At 35.9% G+C, this 21,712-nt stretch overlaps 2 protein-coding genes across 4 annotated transcripts; one reads left to right on the top strand and one right to left on the bottom strand.

The window, feature by feature from the left end:
• Positions 1–447: 447 nt before the first annotated feature.
• On the top strand, positions 448–7,653 carry LOC142555052 (tobamovirus multiplication protein 3-like). 3 transcript variants are annotated; one of them, XR_012822314.1, is made up of 12 exons: positions 448–747; positions 1,300–1,390; positions 1,497–1,549; positions 1,627–1,719; positions 1,807–1,878; positions 2,348–2,420; positions 2,506–2,551; positions 2,850–2,913; positions 3,791–3,844; positions 5,509–5,586; positions 6,855–7,090; positions 7,379–7,653. XR_012822314.1 is itself a non-coding variant. In XM_075665698.1 (11 exons), the coding sequence occupies exons 1-11, from the start codon at positions 601–603 to the stop codon at positions 6,945–6,947; spliced, it is 864 nt and encodes a 287-aa protein (XP_075521813.1). In that variant the 5' UTR covers positions 448–600; the 3' UTR covers positions 6,948–7,200. The 3 variants fall into 3 exon arrangements, 1 of the variants encoding a protein (XP_075521813.1); XR_012822313.1 differs by having other exon boundaries at positions 7,374–7,653; XM_075665698.1 differs by lacking the exon at positions 7,379–7,653 and having other exon boundaries at positions 6,855–7,200.
• An 878-nt stretch (positions 7,654–8,531) lies between these two features.
• On the bottom strand, positions 8,532–16,190 carry LOC142555051 (uncharacterized). Its single transcript, XM_075665697.1, has 10 exons — positions 15,939–16,190; positions 14,657–14,891; positions 14,321–14,401; positions 14,019–14,188; positions 13,266–13,408; positions 12,536–12,710; positions 11,874–12,468; positions 10,756–10,868; positions 9,154–9,400; positions 8,532–9,046 (listed from the first exon to the last, which is right to left on the bottom strand). The coding sequence occupies exons 1-10, from the start codon at positions 16,121–16,123 to the stop codon at positions 8,798–8,800; spliced, it is 2,193 nt and encodes a 730-aa protein (XP_075521812.1). The 5' UTR covers positions 16,124–16,190; the 3' UTR covers positions 8,532–8,797.
• Positions 16,191–21,712: the final 5,522 nt, after the last annotated feature.

Raw genomic sequence — 21,712 nt, 5'->3', positions numbered from 1 at the left:
TCCCTTACTATGGTTTTTATCCCAATGGGTTTTTCCAAGTAAGGTTTTTAACGAGGCAGTACAAAAACACGTAATGAAGACATCATCGTATCATGATCATCATCACAAGGGGGAAGTATTGGAAAATAATATTTAAAATGTGTGTATTGAATATTTGAATTTGAATGTTGAAAATAAGAGTTGTAAATATTGAAAATTAGTGTGTGATGATGTAGGTAATGATGTATTTTATTTTTGGATTATTTGTAAAGATTTCCTATAAATAGATATCTCATTTGTGAAGAAAATCACAATTGAGTAGAGAGAAAAATATTATAAAGTGTGTAGTTTGGTAAATTTTGAGAGTTTGAGATTTTTACTTTTTACCATAAATTTTTACTTTTTCACAACACTCGGAAAATAAAATAAAAAGATATATATATATTTTTTTTTATATAATATTTAGGAATAAATCAAAGGCAGAGTAGTTTGTCCCACAGAATTCAAACCACCTCTCCTGAAAGCAAACTCATCCCCACTTGTAATTCTTGTTCCTTGCGTTTGCTTTCCACCCTCCATTGTTGGCCGCCTCCGCCGGCCTTCCAAATTCATACTCCGGTGATGGCATCGGACCCGTCGGCGTTGTCGGCTCTCAACCTCAAGGACGCCACGAATTGGTGGGACGTAGTGAATGCATCGCCGGCTTGGCAAGATTCTATATTCCACGTTCTTGCTGCACTTTATGGGATTGTCGCCGCTGTTGCCCTCGTAATTTTTTTTCCTTTTCATTTCTTGTGGAAGTTCTGATTTTTTTCTTCTCAAATTGTATGGCGATTATTGAATTGAATCGTCGACGGTCACTTTTATGACGTTTTGGTTTTGAAGCTAATAAGTGTTTGCTGTGAAGGATTTGAAAATTTAAATTAGAGGCTTTTATATACTTTAAAGAGAATACTCTTCCGCTGTTGTTGGCTTAATATAATTAATAAAGGAAAAAACAGATGACAAATATGTAGTAATTGTTAAATCTCATATCCCTGGCCTTCTTTATTGAGCCGATATGTTGGATCATTATGTTAATATTTTTAATAATTTTAAATTGTTTTGTTGGGTTTGTTTGTCTGATATTGTGCTTTCCATTTGTGCGTTATTTAACAAAGAAAATTAAATTTGAGTTCAAATGTAATAAATAATAATGAATAGATTACTGTTTCCAATAGGTTTTGTTAATTGATATCTGGGATGACCAATGAGTGTGGTCCTTTATCTTGAGGAATAATTCTTTTGTTTATTTTGTACCTTTTCTTTTATGCATTGCAGGTACAGTTGGTGAGGATACAATTTAGAGTACCTGAATATGGTTGGACTACACAGAAAGTATTTCATTTCCTCAATTTCTTTGTCAATTCCGGTACATCTACGCTTGAAGCTCAATTCATATTATTCAAATTCTATTATTTCTATTGTGATGTTTTAGACACCTATGTAATATTTTTTCTGTTCTATTGTTTTTTCAGTTCGATGTTTCGTTTTTGCTGTGCGTCGGAATATTCAAAGCCTGAATCCAGAGGTATCAGCTCTAATTCATATTATTGCCAGTTTGTGTATGAATTTTTCTTCATTGATTTAGTGTTTTGTTTTTGGTAGGTTATTCAACACATCCTACTTGATATGCCAAGTCTTGTGTTCTTCACAACATATGCATTATTGATATTGTTCTGGGCAGAAATTTATTACCAGGTCCGTTCTCTTCTCTGGATACATGCAATGCTTGGTTTTGAAATTTTGCCACTCTTTTTTTAAATCTACGGTGGTCTATTTTGACAGGCTCGTGCTGTATCTACTGATAGATTGAGGCCTAGTTTCTATATAATTAATGGCTTGGTGTATGCTACTCAGGTGAATGTTCTTGTCCATGCACAATCTGCATGTTGCAGAAATTCAAATATTATGGGTTGAAATACATATTTTATGAAAAAATATTCTTCCTTTTTAATTTTGCCATTTATTTTGCCGCTTAAGTGGAGTTTATGCCATCTTGTCTCATTGTTTGGATGGTAGTTTGAAATGCTTCACTCATTCTTATAAATTGAAACCTTAATGATGCTGAAATCTCAAGATCTTTTACTCGACTGAATAGTCTGCCAGAGTTTTGATGCTTTGTGTAAATTATGGTGTTCTGTTTCGGAAATTGGCTTAATGAATAGAGTGATTGTGTGGGGTCGCTTCCCCAGCGATCTAAGTTATGGTGTTGATGGGATTGTGGTTGTTTTAAGAATATTTGTGGATGGTTTGGAAAAATTGTTTTTGTATGATTTGGAATAATAATTTATGCGATGATATAATAGTTTCTACTAATCTGTTTCAGGTAATTTTATGGTTACTTTTGTGGTGGAAGCCAATTTCTTTGGTGATCATCCTGTCCAATATGTTCTTTGCAGGTTTTTGTTTTGATTCTGTTCTGAGTGTATATGCCACTGTACTGTTAATGCCTCCCTCTTGCTAAAGAAAGACGTCGATTTGTAGGTGTTTCTTTCTTTGCAGCTCTAGGGTTTCTTCTTTATGGTGGAAGGTAAAAAATTTCTTCACCTTTGACAATTGAGTGATGCTTGAATTGGATTTATGTGCTAGTGATAGTTCGAAATGAGAATAGTTCATTTTAGTTGGGTAAACAGTTACCTGCTTATGTTATCATTAATTAGTTTTAAATTCTCTGTTTTTTCTCTCATTAGTCATTCTTATGTGTCTAAATCACGTTGACATAATTGATCATTATTTGTGGAAATTTGTTTCATGCATGTTAGTTCTTTTATCGTATGGAATGTTCTGTAGTTTTGCTTTAGCCTTACCTGTTTTGCCTTAAATTACAGGCTGTTTCTAATGTTGCAAAGATTCCCTGTAGAATCGAAAGGACGAAGCAAGAAGCTACAGGAGGTATGCTTTATATTAATAAAGGTTTTTCACAGGGGTAGTAATTGGCGAGGATAGATCTGATCTTACTTGGAAGTTAGATACAAAATCAGTCTAATCGATATGTTTTAATTAGCCAGATAGGGAACTTTTTCTTTTCAATTAGCCTGCAGATTCACAGAATTTTACATTATAAAAACATAAATCAGTTTGAATTACATATTGTAGACCTTTAAAATGTTGCTGAAAAAATGGCATTTTAATTTATATGAATGTTTTTGATAAGTCTACCTGTGCATATTAGATTGATTTGTATCCTTGTATGTCAGTAAATATGAAATGATGGATTAAACAGAGGTTTTACTTTTTAGTCGAATCTTATATTGCAGTAAAGTTACTTTTTCCTGAATTACTAGAGGATAAGGCAGAGCTGAATGAAAGTAGATTGGGGTGTTTTTGGGTAATTAGTCTCGGATAGTTTAAGAGTGTCTGGGGATGGACAAGAGAGAAACTTGAAAGAGTGTCAGTGGAAGTGTTGAGAGATCTGTGGTTGCTACAGTCACTGGTAGCCAGATGTGAGGGGGCAATTTTTAGTAGAAGTTGGTTTTGGAAAGGGAAAAAAAGGTAGGTTATTACATATTTGGGATGCATGGTGTCTTTAATTTGAGTATGTTATTTTTTTAGTTAAATTAATATGTTTATTTAAGTTCTATATTTTATGGCTGCCATTTCTGTTCCGGCTTTATGTTATTAAATTGATATCTGCTTTTAGTTGCATCTATAACAGCTTCATACTTCGGTATGCCAAATTAAAAGAGTTGCATCCAGAGTTGGATTTAGAATGCATGGTATCCACAGCTAGTTTCTCATTTGATTTGTACCTTTCTACTTATCGTCTCAGGTTGGCTATGTGACTACAATATGCTTTACGTGTTTCCTTCTTAGATGTATTATGGTAAGTTGTGCTCTTATTTGGAGTACTTGTTTCTTATACATGTTTTTCTTATTAAGGTGATTATGAACGTTTATCATGCAACTTAAAATATGACAAATTTATCATAATAGTGTTTTTAGTTTTATAGATTTTGCTCTTTTGTTTTGCTTTTTGTTATGCATTCTTATTTGCATTTGATTCCATATATGCTGTAATGAAGCTGTAAAGTCCAAGGTGAAAGTTGGTATCTGTTTTTATGCTTGTTAGATAAGTGGCTTTTTCACCTAGTTTTCTCAAATTTTCTCCTTCCTTATGCCTTACTGGTTCTCTCTGTTCTGGTCCACTGTAAATTTTGTTTTGTTTTGCTTTTTTTTATATATATTACAATGGAAAGTATTAATAGGAGTAAGTGCAAAAACCTAAAAGAAAATATCATCGATAATACATGTATTATATCCGAAGTTCTAACATCCGTCAGGTGCTAGTTGAGGCGGTCATTAGGCGCCACTAGGCGGATTCCACGGTACAAACATAATAAGATAAAGTTTGATGTGTTAGGACAAACAAACAAATCGCATTTCTTATTGGACTTTGGTTTAGGTCATATAAAAAATTACTTTTCATTTTTTAATTGGGCCTACTTTTTTTTTTTTTCAAAAAGCCCCCTCCCAAAAAAAAAGGGTAATTTTCAGCTGCCTATGTCCGCCTAGGCATCCTTGCCGCTTAGGCTGACTGACTAGACCTTTTCGGTGCAGTCGGGCGGCGCCTAGTGCTTAGGCGGCGTATAGGTCGATTTTTAGAACACTGATTATATCATTACAAATTCGACTTTATTGACAAGAATATATCGATTTTTGAATTAGTAACTAGGAATTATGTTGCAACAAATTACTCTAATTTTGTCACAGTATCATTACTTAGTGTGAGTGTGTGGGCCTTGTTGTGGGAGGGTTCTGTGTTTGTATTGTTATATTCGAGCGTATACTATTAAAACAATTATGGAAATTGAACTTAAAAAGTCAAAACAAAGAATTCAAGGCGTGCTTTATGTTGTTTGGTGTATGACCATTTAAGATTGATAGGCTGTTGCGAACTGCTGACTATTCTCGAGAACACGAGGATTTTATGAATTCGTCTTCTAGAAATGATCTTGTGCGCATTAAGAAAGTAAACACAATTTTTGACTTATTGCAATATTTTAGAGAGATGAATCTTCCAAGGGACTGCAATTTCAGTTGTAAATTTTCGGAGAAGAAGATAAAGCCATTTGATTTGTCCTAAAGGTCATGATATTTTAGCAATTAGAAAAACTCTTAATCAGAAGTACATTATTTATTTCTAGGATTGAAGATGTATATAGTCTGTATGGGTGTTGTGGTGCTTTTGTCTATTGATTTTGTTTAAATGGAAAAGGTGGTAAATAATTACCTGTTTCTATTTCTAAGCTATTCAATTTATTCTTACCCTAGAAACAGTCATACCAATCATGACTCTTTTTTCCCTGGAGAAACAAATGGGCAGCAACTTGTTTTTGCTCTCCCAAATGGGACCATTATCCAGTCCAATCATTATTAATTTTTGATACTTTTGTAACTGCATTCTATGCATCATGTCTACGCATCTAACTAAGTCTCATGCCATTTTCATTTTTTAAAATTTTTTCTTTCTATCGCCTCTGTCTACAGGTATGCTTTAATTCATTTGAGGAAGCAGCAGATCTAGATGTTTTGGATCATCCAATTTTGAATTTTATATATTACCTGGTAAGGTTTAATGTGTCTGGAATTCAGTTAGGCGGCATATCATATGTGTGATTAATAAGCGTGGGGGGGTTTATACAGCTACACTAGATCACTCACTGGATTAGCCTCTTTGGTACTGCGTGATCTTATTGCTCTGTTATCATGCCTTATTATTGTATACTAAATGATTTTTAAATGTTTTTTTTCCTACTCTGGATCAGCTTATCTGTGTTTCCATGTTTACACCGGCTAGTGAGATGTCTGGTCACTAAATATACTCTTGGAGATAAATGATAATTTATATTTTTGAAGGACGCAATAAGCGTTATACAGCAAGGAATGCACATTCTGATTTTTACACTCTTGACGTTATATTTCTACCTCATGAAAAAATACAAACAGGTGACCCGATATTTCGAAGAATAGGCCTAAATGTGATGTATTTCTAAACAATGTTCTGGGATCACTGCAACTTATGCTTCTATTAAGAAGTGTCTACAAAGTCAAATAAGCCTCAACCCTCAGTTATAGTATTCATGCGATTTTTGGCATTGTAGCGACTAGTGAAAAATGACTTAAAACCTATCCATAAGCTTGAGTTTTAGAAGTGTAGAAATGCTTAAATTTCAGTGCCTGATAGTTTAATAATATTGAAGGAAACATCGAGAACACTTAAATGGCAGTGTGTGGGGTGTTGGAAAGTAAACTGAGGCTCTCTGCCTAGTAAGCGCCTTGCATCCCCATTTATCTTCCAATCGATTTCTCCAATAAAAATCATTCACTCATCTTGTAAAACTCAAGAGGTTAAATCATTTGTCACATTTATAAAAGAGCCTGGTATCCTATCGCTATGTAATAGGAAATCGAAATTTAAAAGATAAGGGAAAAATATCTACGCATCACACCTATAATCTCGTGGAATAACACTGATAAAATCTTATAGGATCTTAAATCTTGAACTTATTCCAAGGCTTTGTACAGACTTGAAGGATTTAAAGCTTGTGCGCAAGGAAAGACTATCTAGGAATGTTGACGAATTCTCCAATTTTTAATATCACCAAAATATTTTCTGACTGTTTCATGTTTTCTTTCTTTGAGCTAGAAAAAAATTTAAAATAACCGACCGATAAATATGTTCACTTGCATTGTGGCCACAGCTTCGATAATGTAGACTTGCTGAAACATTCTTATTATATCTTGATTCTCCGTTTGTGAGTTAGTTTATTTAAGTTTTATCTTGTTCTTAGCTGATTTTGAGGATATAATTTGCTACATCTTTTGTTTCGCAGCTAGTGGAAATCTTACCTTCGTCGCTTGTCCTCTTCATACTGAGGAAGTTACCCCCAAAACGAGGGATTACCCAGTATCATCCTATCCGGTGATGTCCCACCAGTACCAAATTGGTTCAATTGAAGTACAAAAGAAGACGTGTGAGCATCTTCAAGTGTTTGTGAATACCATTATCACTCATATCCGGGGTTTATACTTGCATAAACTTCTGATCATGCGTCGCATCTTTCAAATTGTAAATGTTTTCGCTTCTTCCCTTCTCTCCTCTTCTTCTGTTTTAAAATTTCTAGCATAATTACGTGACGAATAACCATATAAATCAAGGAAAAGAGGTCTTGGTATGAAGTTTAAATTTTTTAAGTAGAGGGTTTGGATGGTGCTTTTAACTGCCTAAACCCGTCATATCTTCGTATAAAAAAAATTCGTATTGTAGACGTGGAAGTGAATTTTTTTTTCCTGTGTCGTCTGTTCTTTTGTGGGTTGAAAGAGCACAAGTTCTTATGATGTATTTATCACAGGCTAGATATGCCAAGAGCTAGTATCCTAGTTGGCACCGGGGTGGGGTGGTTACATGTTCGCTATCCACTCCACCGTCATACATACAAATACATAAAAGAAAGCGCGATGTTGAGATAGTAGAGCAGAATATTCTCTTAAGAAGATGGTAAGAATTCCTGTGAGAAACGATGAAATCGAGATGAATCAGAAGCATACCTGCAGTTGGATGTGGAGTTTGAGGTAGATAGGATGATGAGACGAAAGATGTAAAAGCTGAGAATGAAATCTATGTTTTATTTATATCTTATATAGCCTTGTAACGCTCTGCCCCACAAGTCTTCATGTTGGACTGTTAGGTTTAGATATCATCTTTGTTCGTTGGTGAATATAGGGGTTTTTTGGACGTTTAGCCAACTACGCTTTTACTTATTAATTAACAAGTGATGTTTTTAATTTAAGATGTGGATAAAAAACAAGAAAGGGATGTGGAAAATGCTAATCCTAAACTAATAAAACCAATTGAAGTAAAAAGTTGAACTATTTGTTGGCCACAACAGTCCTCTCAGGAGGTAGTAGCCATATGCCTCTGCTCTGAATCACCTCCGGTGTAGTTTTTTATTGCCCGCCACTGAAGGCGACTGGAAGCTGTACATCAGGTAGTTGATTACCCAGGGCCCTAGCTTGGACCTGTTCCTTTCAGGAGACAGTGCTAGAGTCGGCATAAACTGGTGGGGGGCTTGTGTATGACCATCGCTTTGATCAAAATAAGGGCCATCTTATCCTGTCACCCGAGATCAAGTAGCATACACCCTTGCTCAAGCGATCATATCGGTCTCAATAGGACTCAATGGTTGATATCAATTTAGCATGTATTTTACCCCAAAAAATTATTTTATGGCAGCAGCAACCTTAAAATACAAAAAACTACAGGGGATTTTTTCTATTCATATTTTGATTTGATTATTTTAAAAAAAATCTATCTTATAGAACTGTGATTTTATCAGTTATGTTCCGTAAAATCCTCGAACAAACCCCGTCTCTCCTATGCCATATAGATATTGGCATGTTCCTGCCAAACAAAACCTGGACCAATGGAGTGATCCTAAGTGGAGTTTCGAATAGCGAATCGAGCCATTATGTTTAAAAAATTATGAATGCAGCCAGAAGACTCAGAAACGGCAATAAGCAAAGTTCACTAAAAATGTAATTCACCGGGTTCACCAATCATCCACATTCACTGGTTTCTAGCATCGAATGATATTAGAGCAACAAAAGAATCCTACCAAATGCTGAGAGAAAATCCCGTAAACTTCGTCCGGTTAATGCTATCGTCGATCAAATCTCATTTGTTGGGGTACCAAGTCAAGCTCCAGCTGAACGTATATCGATTAGCGAGAAATGAAATTAGCTTGGATTTGAAAGTATATGATGTTATGAGTGTATCTCATTTCCTCTTTTTATCCTCTAGTCTAATGAGCTGAACTGGAGCAGCCGGAATCCTGGTCCACCATTCTCTGGCCCGTCTCAGCCCTCTATCGCTGCTTTCTTTCCTCAATGGCATATTTCTTGTAAAGCACTCTAAAAAGAGTACGAACATAAGATATTTAAGGGGTAAAAGAGCCACCGCCACAGCCGTGAGTAGCGTCAATAGGGCCACCTTGTCTGTTCGCCTGAAAGGACCGAAACAAATTTTCTCATGCTAAAAGAATTGGAGAAGTTTTGCTCAAGACAATAATTCATGTGAGTCCAAGTAAAATGTCGAACAAAAGTAGATCATATTGCAGAACTATAGCTGGAAACTACCTGTGGCGCAACAGCAAATAGAAGAGCTCTAACTTTGAGAAGAATAATGTTCCCACTTTGGATGAGAGACTCGACTTGTGTTATAGCTTCTTGTAATATTATCAGCTGTTCCACTGCATTTTTGCTTGGTGGAGATACAATTTTGAATGCTTCTGGTTGCCTTTGTTTTCTGGTACGGCTACGCCAGAACATGATGATTGCAAGAAATACTAAAATGGATGGCAACACGCACTTGACCCAACCCCTGAAAACCAAGATAAAATTCAACAAGTAAATAACGAATCAGTGCAATTTATGTCTAGTTTGATAAATCACGAAGATTGCAATATAGTTTATTGAGAAACAGCTGCAATGCGAATAAATGAGAGAGTGCCTAGAGAATTTAGAGGAATGGATTCTTTCAGATGGTAAACTTCATCAGGAAATCAAACATTGGAGCAACTTGGGTTCTAATCTAATTTCACACAGGAAACTAGGAATTCTATCTAAATATAAAATTGATGAAAAACAGACAACAGGTTATTTCAAATAGTATGCACAAACTATGCTTTTAGATGGATGGTCAGAAGGGGAATATTCCAAGTAGAATTGTTTAGCAAGAAGCTTATGAGTCACATTACGCAGCTTTGTAAGAAATGCATCAATTTTGAAAAATACACAATATTTTATACCAAGAAGATATAATATTCGGGGCTATTTTATATGTAAGAATGATAAGCAGAAAAGATTTCTTCCAACTTGCTAGTTTCTTGGACATTTTGGATATTACTGGTTCCCAAAAATCGAGAGACTTAGGATCACCTCCCAACGGAACTCCGAGATACTTAATCGGCCAATTCTCTCTTTTACATCCAATTGCTAGTGCCAAACCATCAACTTCCTCTTGTAAAACATTTAAACCCAAAACCACATTTTTTTCCAAATTGATTTTCAATCCCGATTTGAGGCTGAAGTTGTTGAGGATTTCCACTAAGGGCCAGTAGATGCGTATCAGACTGGACAAAAAACAAAGTGTCATCCGCAAACTGGATATGTGAAATTTTAATTTTGTCTCTCCCTACTTCCAATCCTCTTATATCATTCACTGTCTTGGCCCTATCGACCAATCGCCCCAATCCATCGATCACTAAATTAAAGAGGAAAAGAGATAGTGGATCCCCTTGTCGAACTTTTTTTTGGATAGAATTTAATATTAAGGAAACTAGATATGAGTTGTCAAATTTATTGTATGGTGATTTTCCTGGAATGAATTGTGGATAATTTTTATAAATATCCTCCTCTTGAGATGTATGAGTATCATAAAGATTGTCTTTAACCTACAACAAGCGGATTCTCAATTGAGGCAAGGAAATTTTTTTGATATCATATACAGATACTCAACAATCAGCCACTCATATAAATAAGTTCAAAGGCAACCAAGCTTGCATAACTTTGCATCAATTCTTTAAATCAACTAAATAGAAGATAACCTGGCACAAAAAAAAAAGTTATCCAAATTTAAATCAACTAAATAGAAGATAACCTGGCACAAAAAAAAAGTTATCCAAACAAGGTGTGTCGCAGAGCTTTGGATAAAAGCTAATAATCTAATAATAGTACCTGTATATCGAATAGCTGGAGAATAACACAAATATCACTGATTTGTAGGGATCTTCCCAAGAAGCCAAATGTTGCAACCGGCTAAATATTTCAATGAGTGGGAAAAGCAGCTCCTGCAAGGAAAAATTCAATGTATTTAAAAAAAACAATAATACTATGAAACTCCTAAAACTCACAATTTTTCAAATGTTAAATATTATACAATTTCAAAAATGGATAATTATGATAGAAAAATGTAAGTTTTTTACTAGTTGATGTAATCCTCCACTCACTGCATATATGAGATACAAAGCAGAGGTGTTGACTTTTAGCCATGCAGGATGATCAGAACGTATAAATTTAAAAACGTTGCAGAATCATTCTGTTTACAGAAATGGCCGTCAAGATGTCTACAATAAAGTTCATTTTTCTCTAAAAAATGCTATTTACCCTAGTAAGTGCTGATGCACTTGACCATGACTTGTACAACTAGCCATATACATCTTGCTTTTCCAACCCCTCCAAAATATCATGCGACTCAATCAAGGATTAATTTTCAGGCCAACTCAAACAACGACATTTGTTTCCAGACAGAGGGAACACGAGGAAGTTTTTTGGGACAACTGATGTTACATGGTTCAACAACATTGATCATGTGTTATATAGTCAGGTTAGAGTTGTAGCAATTTATCTAAATATTTGAATTCCTATTAGTGTTCTATAAATCGGCCTAGGCGGCAGCCTAGACGTAGGCGCCGGCCGAATGCACCGAAAAAGTGCTAGTCGGACATAGGCGACCCTAGGTGGCTAGGCGGACTTAGGCTGCCCTAGGTGGCCGAAAATTATGTTTTTTGGGATTTTTTTTGGGCCTTTAATTTAAATTAAAAGCTCAATTAAAAAAAATAAAAAATAATTTTTTATAGGCCCTAAACCAAAGTCCAACAAGAAATGCGATTTGTTGGCTTGCCTAACACACTAAACTACATCTTATTATCATGATATCGTGGAATCTGTATAGCGACTCCTAGACGGGCGCTGGTCTGGCTAGCGCCTAACGAATTTTAGAACCTTCAATATTTCATGCAATAAGAAAAAGAAGAATCTGAATGATCTAAACGAAAAAGGTAGTATCAGAAAACCTTCATCACAGCTAAGTTGGTATCAATTCCTTCCACTTTCACTTGATCAACAGTTGCTTGAGCAGCTTCAGCTCTTCCTGTGTCTCGTTTCAATTGTTTGACCACAGTTTCTAAAGGATTCAATTCACCAACACAAACATCTCCACCATAATATGTCACTTCACCAAGCATATCCACCTTTTCGGAATGCACAATTCCGAGCCTCGAAAGTGTCAGAAAAGCAGATGGGAACATTTGCTGTTTCTTTGCAGTTGGAGAACTTATCACATGGTCTTGCCCAGCACGGCCACTTATGAGCGACAGGCGACTTGATAGGGTTTCAAGAATCAAATCTCCACCAGGAAGACTTTCAGCCAAGTTAAAACACAACAGGGTTTTGTAATTGGATGATGAGATGCGAAAGGCATCTCTAACAGCACGATGTCGAAATATTCCAAGAACTGCCCGAGCTAGTGCTTCAGATTGCTGGTTTCCTTTCATATTAAATTTCCGAATAAACTTGTGAGCTCGCAAAATCTCTAGACATACATCCAACCAGTAGTCCCTTCGTGAACAACCTTTGAATTCAGGAAATTCCAAATAAACAGGCTCTTCTCTATATGAAGCTTAAGTCAGATACAATCATAATTTTTGCCAAATTCATACAAGTTCAGAGAACATACATGGATGTTGACTTGTACATCACAGCCTTATCAAAAAGACGAGCTCCCAAGGGTCCGGTTAATTCAGGCTTTATCACTTGCTTTATATCTTTTGCTAAGTCATATTTTACAGCTTTGTCGTACAAACCAACACCAGACTCAAAATACAAAGCATAGTTTGTCAAAGTCAAACGCCCTGACAAGAACAAAAGTGAGAATACATACAAGTTATAGAGGAGAAAGCGGAAAAATTGAACTAAGATTTCTATAAAGTCAACATAAACACAGCTTAATATTGAACCGTGTAGTCAAAATTCCAAATGCAGAACATATAATAAGCCATCAATTATGAAGTTCAATTCATGTGATGAATTTAAGATGCATATAGCTTTTCAAACAAACAAAAAAGATAGAGATGAATTCTCCAGTCAACTACTTGTGCATAAAGGTTCCAAAGATTCAGTCATCCAAAAAAAATGAAATGTCTAACACTAGCAATATAGCTAGTAATAAATAGCATTGTAGCGGTCCATATAAATTTGCTACTTCATTACAATGTCACCATTAAGATAAACATCCTGCTACGTCATTATACTTTCACCATTAAGATAAATGACAACATAAGTCTTCCTGAGGTAACCCTTTTAAGCTTTTAGTCCGGTCAGATTTGCAACCATTATTACTCAGACAGCAAGTATCTTTACCAGCTCTAACCCACAAATCAGAAGCAGAAAGATAAACCACAAGTTACCAGGCCATGCAGACATCCCAATATGTTGCAAAACTGGTTGGGTTGGAATAGTGCCATCCACATCTATGAGAATCTCATTCTCAGCAAGTGAAAGAATGTTCATGAGTTGTGGTCCCATCGCATTTTGGACAGATTTCATAACCCTACGTGAGATGTAGATGTGTATCAGACGACAAATCAACCAAAGCTCCAGAAATAGGAAAGCCTGTTACGTTTTTAAAATTCACGATTCTATCAAATCCTAGAGATTGAGTTTCTGATGTCATCATTTTCCAAGTTCGTCGCATGACTTCACACGTCGGACTTTATGAGAGCAATTAATGTTATGTCGATGGAAAGGATTCCAAAGTTCTCTCTGTTGCATATTATGAACATCCATAAAGGCGAATAACCAACTACAGAGGTGTTATCTAAGTCAACATCTCCCTTGAAATGGGTTTCAACAAGACATTGTGGAAAAAAATAAACTTCCTTCGTCCCAATTATATAGAATACTTTGTTCTAATACACCTTTATTTAATGATATTGGGAGAACTAATTGAATACAATCATACATATTAAATAGGAAATACATATTAAATAGGAATGTATTAGTAAAAAGTTTATTAAATGTGGAAAGTAGACTATATATTTGGGACAGACGAAAAAGGAAACGTGGACTATATAATTGGGATGGAGGGAATAGACAATATATAATTGGGACGGAGGGAGTAGAATTTATGTAGAGACATGGTTCAAGGAAGAGGTGCGTACTTCTCGAGACTCCGGAGGAACTTATCATATATTAGAAAATGAAGTCGTGGACCTGAAGAACTTGTAAGAACATCGAAAAGGTTATGCACCGTCACTATATCTGCTATAACAGGGCAGGCAGGGGCTATGCGGGCAAAAGCCTCAGGGCCAACAGTTTTCTTGTCATCAACCTAACATTTACACCAAAAAATTCGACAGAAATAGATAAAACTTTAAGCACGTGATAACTTTAAAATGGATAACTACAGAGAACATTAATTGGGTTTCACAGTTCATCATTGCTGCATGCAATAAAAAACCACCTGAACAGCCATTTTGGTGGAATTAGAATAAAAAAACGACCAACCATCCTCCACATCCTGATTGCTGCAAGAAGAAACTTCCTGCAAGCGCACAACCATCAAGAACAGACAAGCTTAAAAAGAACAAAACAAGGAAAAAAGTAGGTAATAGATTAAAATATAGTGCATCACCCTTTAAGAATATTTATAATCCCGTGCATGATACCACTTACAGGTCTTTATAATACTGCTTTAGAACATGATAAGATTCCAGTTGGTTCATCAGTTGGCATTAACATGTGATATTCAGAACTCTACAATGTCTTTGACTAATGAAAAAACAACGTTCTATCTTACATCGTCTGTAAGGTTACTTTCAAGCTCTGGAGCCTCCCATGCTAGCATCATGTCAAATGTAAGGCTGCGAAATTCCTTGTTATTCAAATAATTAGGCTGTGAGATGGCGAGACTTAGTGCTTTGTACGAGCAGAATTCGAGGAAGTTCCTTGCATAGAATGGAGGTGGCTTATCATCATCAGGAAGATCCTCATCAAAATGATGCTGCAGCTCCATGGCCGATACAGCTAGGATCCTAAAAACAGTAGACAATTTAATGTCACACCCAACTACGTACTCGCTAGTGATGGTAAAACATTGAACAGGAGTTAGGAAAATTGAAATCTTGCATGTCCTGATTTTGACATTCCTTTCTCTCTTTTCCTTAAACACCAAAGCCTAGCCCAAACACTTGAGCATCAAGATTTTACAACTATCACACATTAAATGTTGCCATAGAGTTGTCTACACATCGGAAAATACATGGATAACGCTTCCTTGACCATATGGGACTATAATTCTCAATGTTTTAGGATTTTCTGTGGTTTAATTTAGTATAGAGCTTAGCAATGTTCTAGTTGTTATTTGCAAATGAAAGCTTATTTAGAATATTGAATGTTTTGAAATTGAATTTTAATCTTAAAATAGACATCTTATGACAGGAAATGTGAAAGTGATGAGGAAAAGTATTTTGCAAAAGAATTTGAAGATAATGTTGCTATGCATGTTTTGCTTCAGGGAAATATCAGCATTTTCGAACTTGGCTGCTTACGGACGAATCTCGGCTGCATTCTATTTTTCTCTGTACTTAGGCACATTTATATGCTTCTATACATGCATGCATACACATCTACATATGTATATGCACACAATTATTGTCAGAAACATGAAAATTTAATAGCTGTTTCCCTAAGAGTACAGTCTCAAATGAGCCTTAGTATCAAGCCACATCTATATAAAGAGGTTTACAGCACTCATTTCAGCAAGTTCTTATCAAATAATTAAGCTACGTTATACTTTCATCCATGAATCAGTCAGTAGAATTAGCATAGGTTCAAAATCCAATTCTATTTCGAATACGCGCACATCTATTCAAAATTAAAGTTCTCATCCTCTTGATTCCAAACACTACATTCACCGTTCATTTATATAAACTTCAACAGCTAAACCTTATCACATCTTGAAACGAAATAAAGGCAATCGTAATCTAATCCCGCACTTTGAGCAAAACATTTCAAAAGAAAAGTCAAAGAAAAAAAAACAGAAAATATCAAGGAATCGAAAGAATCAAAATATAGATTACTTGGAGCATCGAGAGATGACAGAATTAGCGATAGGAGACAGGAATGGAATCGGCAGATTTTGCTTCGGAGAAGCCTCGGAATCGGTATGGTCGCCGCCGCGGCTCTTGCTGGTCAAAGAGATCACTGTCTTCAGCCACGACAACTTGTCACTGTCCTGCTGCTTCCTCTGGATTTCATCCTCCATGGATCCTGTGCTTCGTTTCGTGATTGTGAAGTAATTTCAGGCTTTTACATGATTTTATTTATTTACAATATACAGATTAAGGCGTGTAGACTAATTTGGAGAGGCGTTGATTTGATATTAAAAAATAATAATAATAAATTTTTGCAGTAAAAAATTATCTATATACTTGAAAAAATATTTTTGAAATAAAAAATAATATATTTTTATATAACATGTTGAGTTGGAAATCTATTTCATAAAATTTATCTATAAGATGGTCTCATGAGAGTTATTGTATGAAAAATTATTTTAATTAACACAAACTCATATTAAGACGATTTTTTCCAACACCAAGCTTAGGGTTGGTGTTTGCATGTACATCGAACTAACTTTCTTACTCTTGCTATATGGATCCAAAATATTCTTTGTAGTATGTACCTTACACTGCACTTGCACCGGCTTCAAAAGATTATCCATCTACTTCTACAATTTCCACATTACCTCCTTTCCAAAATAATAGTGGCTGGTGCATCGAGGATAGGATGAACTAGATTGCATGGATCCAATCTTTGCATAACAATGCTTAGAAGTTGGGTGGTGAGTTTACTACAAAAAACGTGAACAAAGACGACATAGTCCTCACAATAACATTATTGAGAATTGTGACGACCACCCTTTACTTAAAATAATACTACTTTAATATTTGTGGAAGAATAAAAATTTTCTTATTAGATAATTAATTATAAACATATCTCTTAAAATAAAATAATGATCACAATGCATTTTTAAAAATTTAATAATAAAACTCCAACATTAGAATACCACAATCATCAAAATCCAAAGCTAATAACGACTAATTTAATTTGAAAAAAAGGTATAACATAACATAATAAATTTCAACGTGCTTGTCATTAACACTAATGAATAAAAATCGGAGTAAATAATTTTCAAACACGCATAAATAAAATGTCATGAACTGAAAGTCCTCGGGTATGCATTGACATTGGTCCGAGCCTGCTCACTGATCACCTTCTCATATCTCTTTATCTAAGTCATCTGCATCGATCAAGTCTAGTGAGTCTAAAAACTCAACGTGCATAAATCGTGAATAACAAGTAATACGTAATAAAATTCATGTCATTTAAACATAGCTCGTACATAGCATAATATGAGAATAAATATGTATAACATGACTTTCCTATATAAATATTTTCATAAAAGCACATTTTCATGATCGTTATACATAATCGTAATCGTAAATCATTTTGCATGGAGTTCTGTTCAATGCAAGTGGCTCATAGCATAAATCGTCTGATCAAACTAACCATAGTACTGGGCCGGCAGTGTTCACCATAGCCCTTGGACTGGATGTCCACTCCCTAACATATAGCATAATTCCCCCGTAGAGATTAAAGACGTCCCCAGACACCTTCTCCGACTTCCAAATCCATAAACATAATTGACCACAAGACAAATCGCATACCTCAAAAATAATTATTTTGCACGTTATACATACTTACGAATGTCGTGGACCTCGTTGGATCTTCTCCAGACATGCTTCCCTAACATTATCAATTAAATAGCCAAAACAGCCCCAAAGATGCATTCGAACTCGTACGACTCCCGAATTAAATAAAACCGCTTAGGACATAGCAAATCACTTGAATCACACGTGAACTACATCCCAACCTACTGTCCAAGGTTCTAAACCAGCCTCGAACCATGGCCGAACCCCTTAAACAATGCACATCAACTTATCGAATGAAAACTGCCCAAGGAGTGGCACTATGACACATATGTACTTCACATGGCTCTCTGCCAAATTCCAACTCAAACCAGCCCCTGCACTAAACCAAACGGCCGAAGCCATGACAGTCCCCCAACACGCATCCACAGACCACCTACCAACCCATCACAGACCACCTACTAGCACTATGGTTTCTTACTGTACCAACGGCCTACCGACCCATCACAAACCACCTACTAGCATCTAAACTATAAGGTCTAGAGAAATTCGAGCTACGTAACCTGGCTGCATGCAATCTAGGGTTTTACTCAAATAAGTACTTAATTATTGAAAAGCATTAAATGCATGATTTTTGCATGGATATGTGATTTTTTTATGATTTATTTAAGTTTCACGCATAAGAGCTTTTAGTAGTTTTTCGCGCTTGAGCGAGGATCGGAGATCGGGAATAATTAAGTAAAAATATTTTTATTAAATAGTTCTTTTTAATTATTTAATATATTTTATAATTAAGTGAGATTTTTGAAATGAGACTTGGTCGGGTATTTTTACTCGCGGTGTCATATTTTAAATCGATATGCAAATTTTAGCGAGTCGGGAGACTTTTTGAGGCTTCAGACAATATTTTCAAAAATATACCTAAATGAAATATTTTTCGAGAGTGTTTTTGGGATTAATGCAATTATTTTATTACTTAAGGGGCCCAAAATCTTTTTAATCCATTTATTTTAATTAAGAGCCCATTAGCACTTAATATATGGACTTAGCCCTACAATTAAAACCTAAACCTACTTCTACACCTTCGACCGCCCCTCCTCTCATTTCCAGCAGTCATTTTCGAAATATTACAGCAGCTTTTCACCTAGTTCTCAAGCTTCTTTCAAAGAACTCCTTCCCCGCCTCTTCAGTGCAAGTTCTATCCGAACATCTCTAAGGCTTCGAGCGTATAAACGCAAAGGCACACCCAAAATCTTTTTTTTCTCATCATTCACATCATTATATGCTGATTTGTGTGTTTATGCATGAGAAATTCTTTGATCTATTATGTTGTATCGTTTTTGCATAGTTTTGTCACGAAATATGCATACGCTTTACATGTACTCACGTTTTTCCATGACTTTCGTGCAAGGGGCTGCTAGAACTAAGTTTTTAAGGGCTGTGCAAGTGGTGATATGAGGCTTCAAGGTGCTGGAGTCGAAATTTGGTCGGGCTTGGGTGAGGGCCGATCGGATCACTTGAGGGGCTAGGGTTTATCGTTGATCGGTTGAAGGAAAATAGAAGGCACGGCACGAAGGACTGAACCAGGCCTTGGTGCAGAACTTAGTGGGTCTGAACCGTGGTCTAGAGAGGTCCATGCAAGGCTGGTCTCTAGTAGTAGGTAGATCGAAAGGGGTAGACATGGTTAGGGCTCGGTTTTGGTGGCATTCGGGTAAACTTGCTCAACACCATGCATGGGGCTGAGGGCAGTGATTAGGTCGGTCTAGGAGGGTCAAGATATGGGCTAGGAATGGTTGGTTTGAGGCTGGTCCGGTCTAGTTTGGTCTAGGATCGAGTACTTGAGGGCTAGGCGCATTAGGGTTTGTTATATGCAAAGTGTAGGAATTTCCAGAAAGTGGCAGCCAGTTTTAAGGGGTTCAAAATTACTGGAATTGTGTTATTTAGGGGCTGGTAGGGTGGGATTAAGTTATGGTTAAAATTTGGGAAAGTTTGATTGAGTTTCGGGTTGATTCGGGTTAAAACCGAGACTCAGGTCTAAGTTTTAAAACGAATCGTATAAGTTATGGAACGGGCTCGAGGTTATATCTAGGTAATGATTATAATATGTTTTGAGGTGTTTAAAGGAGCTTGGTTGGCTTCGGGTAAAAAATTTGAGGTCCAGGATAAAATTGTCAATTAGGGTTTCCAGGAGAAAAATGGTCATTTTGCACCCTGGATGAGTTAGAAGTCCTAGCGGCGCCCGGATCCCAATTTGACATGTTTCAAATGTACATTGTACATGTAATTATGAACACGAACATGAACATGGAAGGACAAGGCTCAGTGGATGGGTAAAACTGTCGCTGATGTCCCCGCCATCGGGTACCGCGGTTATACGTAGATGGATCCATCGATTAGAGCTGATACGAAAGTCACAACTAATGATCTGAATTCAAATAAATAAAATTAACACGTATATGCTGATATGATGAGATATGTTATGCTTTGATACGTTATGATTAAGTTTATGTTTTTAAGATCATGAAATGTATGTTAATTATAGTACTTTTCACTGTTGTTATGTATAAGTACTTGTTATGACGATTCAGGTGTGTTGAGTCTTTAGACTCACTAGGTGTGATTGATGCATGTGAGCATATTGTTGAGGAGACTGGAGGCGTCGAAGACTGAGTAGACAGAGCTGGATGTGCGCACGCTAACCCGATGACCATACTTTTCCGCATTATACGTTTATGAGTTAGGAGTAAAACATGGATATTTTTATACATTTTATCTTTTATATGTTGATTGCTCGACATGACTGTGCATGTTATCTATTTGAATTCTTTTAAACTACAATGTTTTTACCCAGTAGTTGAGTACTTTTTAAAATGCGTGATTGTCGATTATTGCATGCATGCATTTAAATGTATTTTTCGAAAATAAGTTACAAAAAAAATTCTAGTAGTATTTTAGTAGTAAACGTTTCATAAACACACCCCATAACACAACCAAACACATGAGCATGCCTTCGGATCGGTCCAGTGAAGCCTGCGATCAAGAACCTCAAGAAACGTGGAATTCATTCATGTTTTGTATCGAAAACAATATCGACAACGATCTACCATTCATATGATTAAACCAACGAAATTTCATGCATATTTCTTATCAAAATACTGTATATAACGTGATCGATATGCCAATAAGGTGGGGTCTAGAACATGCCTTTGCGTTTTAAATGCACGAATTATCGAGTACAGACGCGGGAGAAAACGAAGGTCGATCGGAGAACAATTGTTGCACTTTCTTGCTTCAAAAAGGATGTAAATCACCAGGATAAAATTGTCAATTAGTGTTTCTAGGAGAAAAATGGTCATTTTGCACCCTGGATGAGTTAGAAGTCCTAGCGGCGCCCGGATCACAATTTGACATGTTTTAAATGTACATTGTACATGTAATTATGAACACGAACATGAACATGGAAGGACAAGGCTCAGTGGATGGGTAAAACTGTCGCTGATGTCCCTGCCAGCGGGTACCGCGGTTATACGTAGATGGATCCATCGATTAGAGCTGATACGAAAGTCACAACTAATGATCTGAATTCAAATAAATAAAATTAACACGTATATGCTGATATGATGAGATATGTTATGCTTTGATACGCTATGATTAAGTTTATGTTTTTAAGATCATGAAATGTATGTTAATTATAGTACTTTTCACTGTTGTTATGTATATGTACTTGTTATGACGATTCAGGTGTGTTGAGTCTTTAGACTCACTAGGTGTGATTGATGCATCTGAGCATTTTGTTGAGGAGACTGGAGGCGTCGAAGATTGAGTAGACAGACCTGGATGTGCGCACGCTAACCCGATGACCATACTTTTCCGCATTATACGTTTATGAGTTAGGAGTAAAACATGGATATTTTTATACATTTTATCTTTTATATGTTGATGGCTCGACAGGACTTTGCATGTTATCTATTTGAATTCTTTTAAACTATAATGTTTTTACCCAGTAGTTGAGTACTTTTTAAAATGCGTGATTGTCGATTATTGCATGCATGCATTTAAATGTATTTTTCGAAAATAAGTTACAAAAAAAATTCTAGTAGTATTTTAGTAGTAAACGTTTCATAAACACACCCCATAACACAACC

This window comes from Primulina tabacum, chromosome 9, assembly GCF_025594145.1.
Source record: "Primulina tabacum isolate GXHZ01 chromosome 9, ASM2559414v2, whole genome shotgun sequence".
NCBI lineage: Eukaryota > Viridiplantae > Streptophyta > Magnoliopsida > Lamiales > Gesneriaceae > Primulina > Primulina tabacum.
The sequence above is the reverse complement of the archived record's forward strand: the minus strand, read 5'-3'. Positions and strand labels throughout refer to the sequence as shown.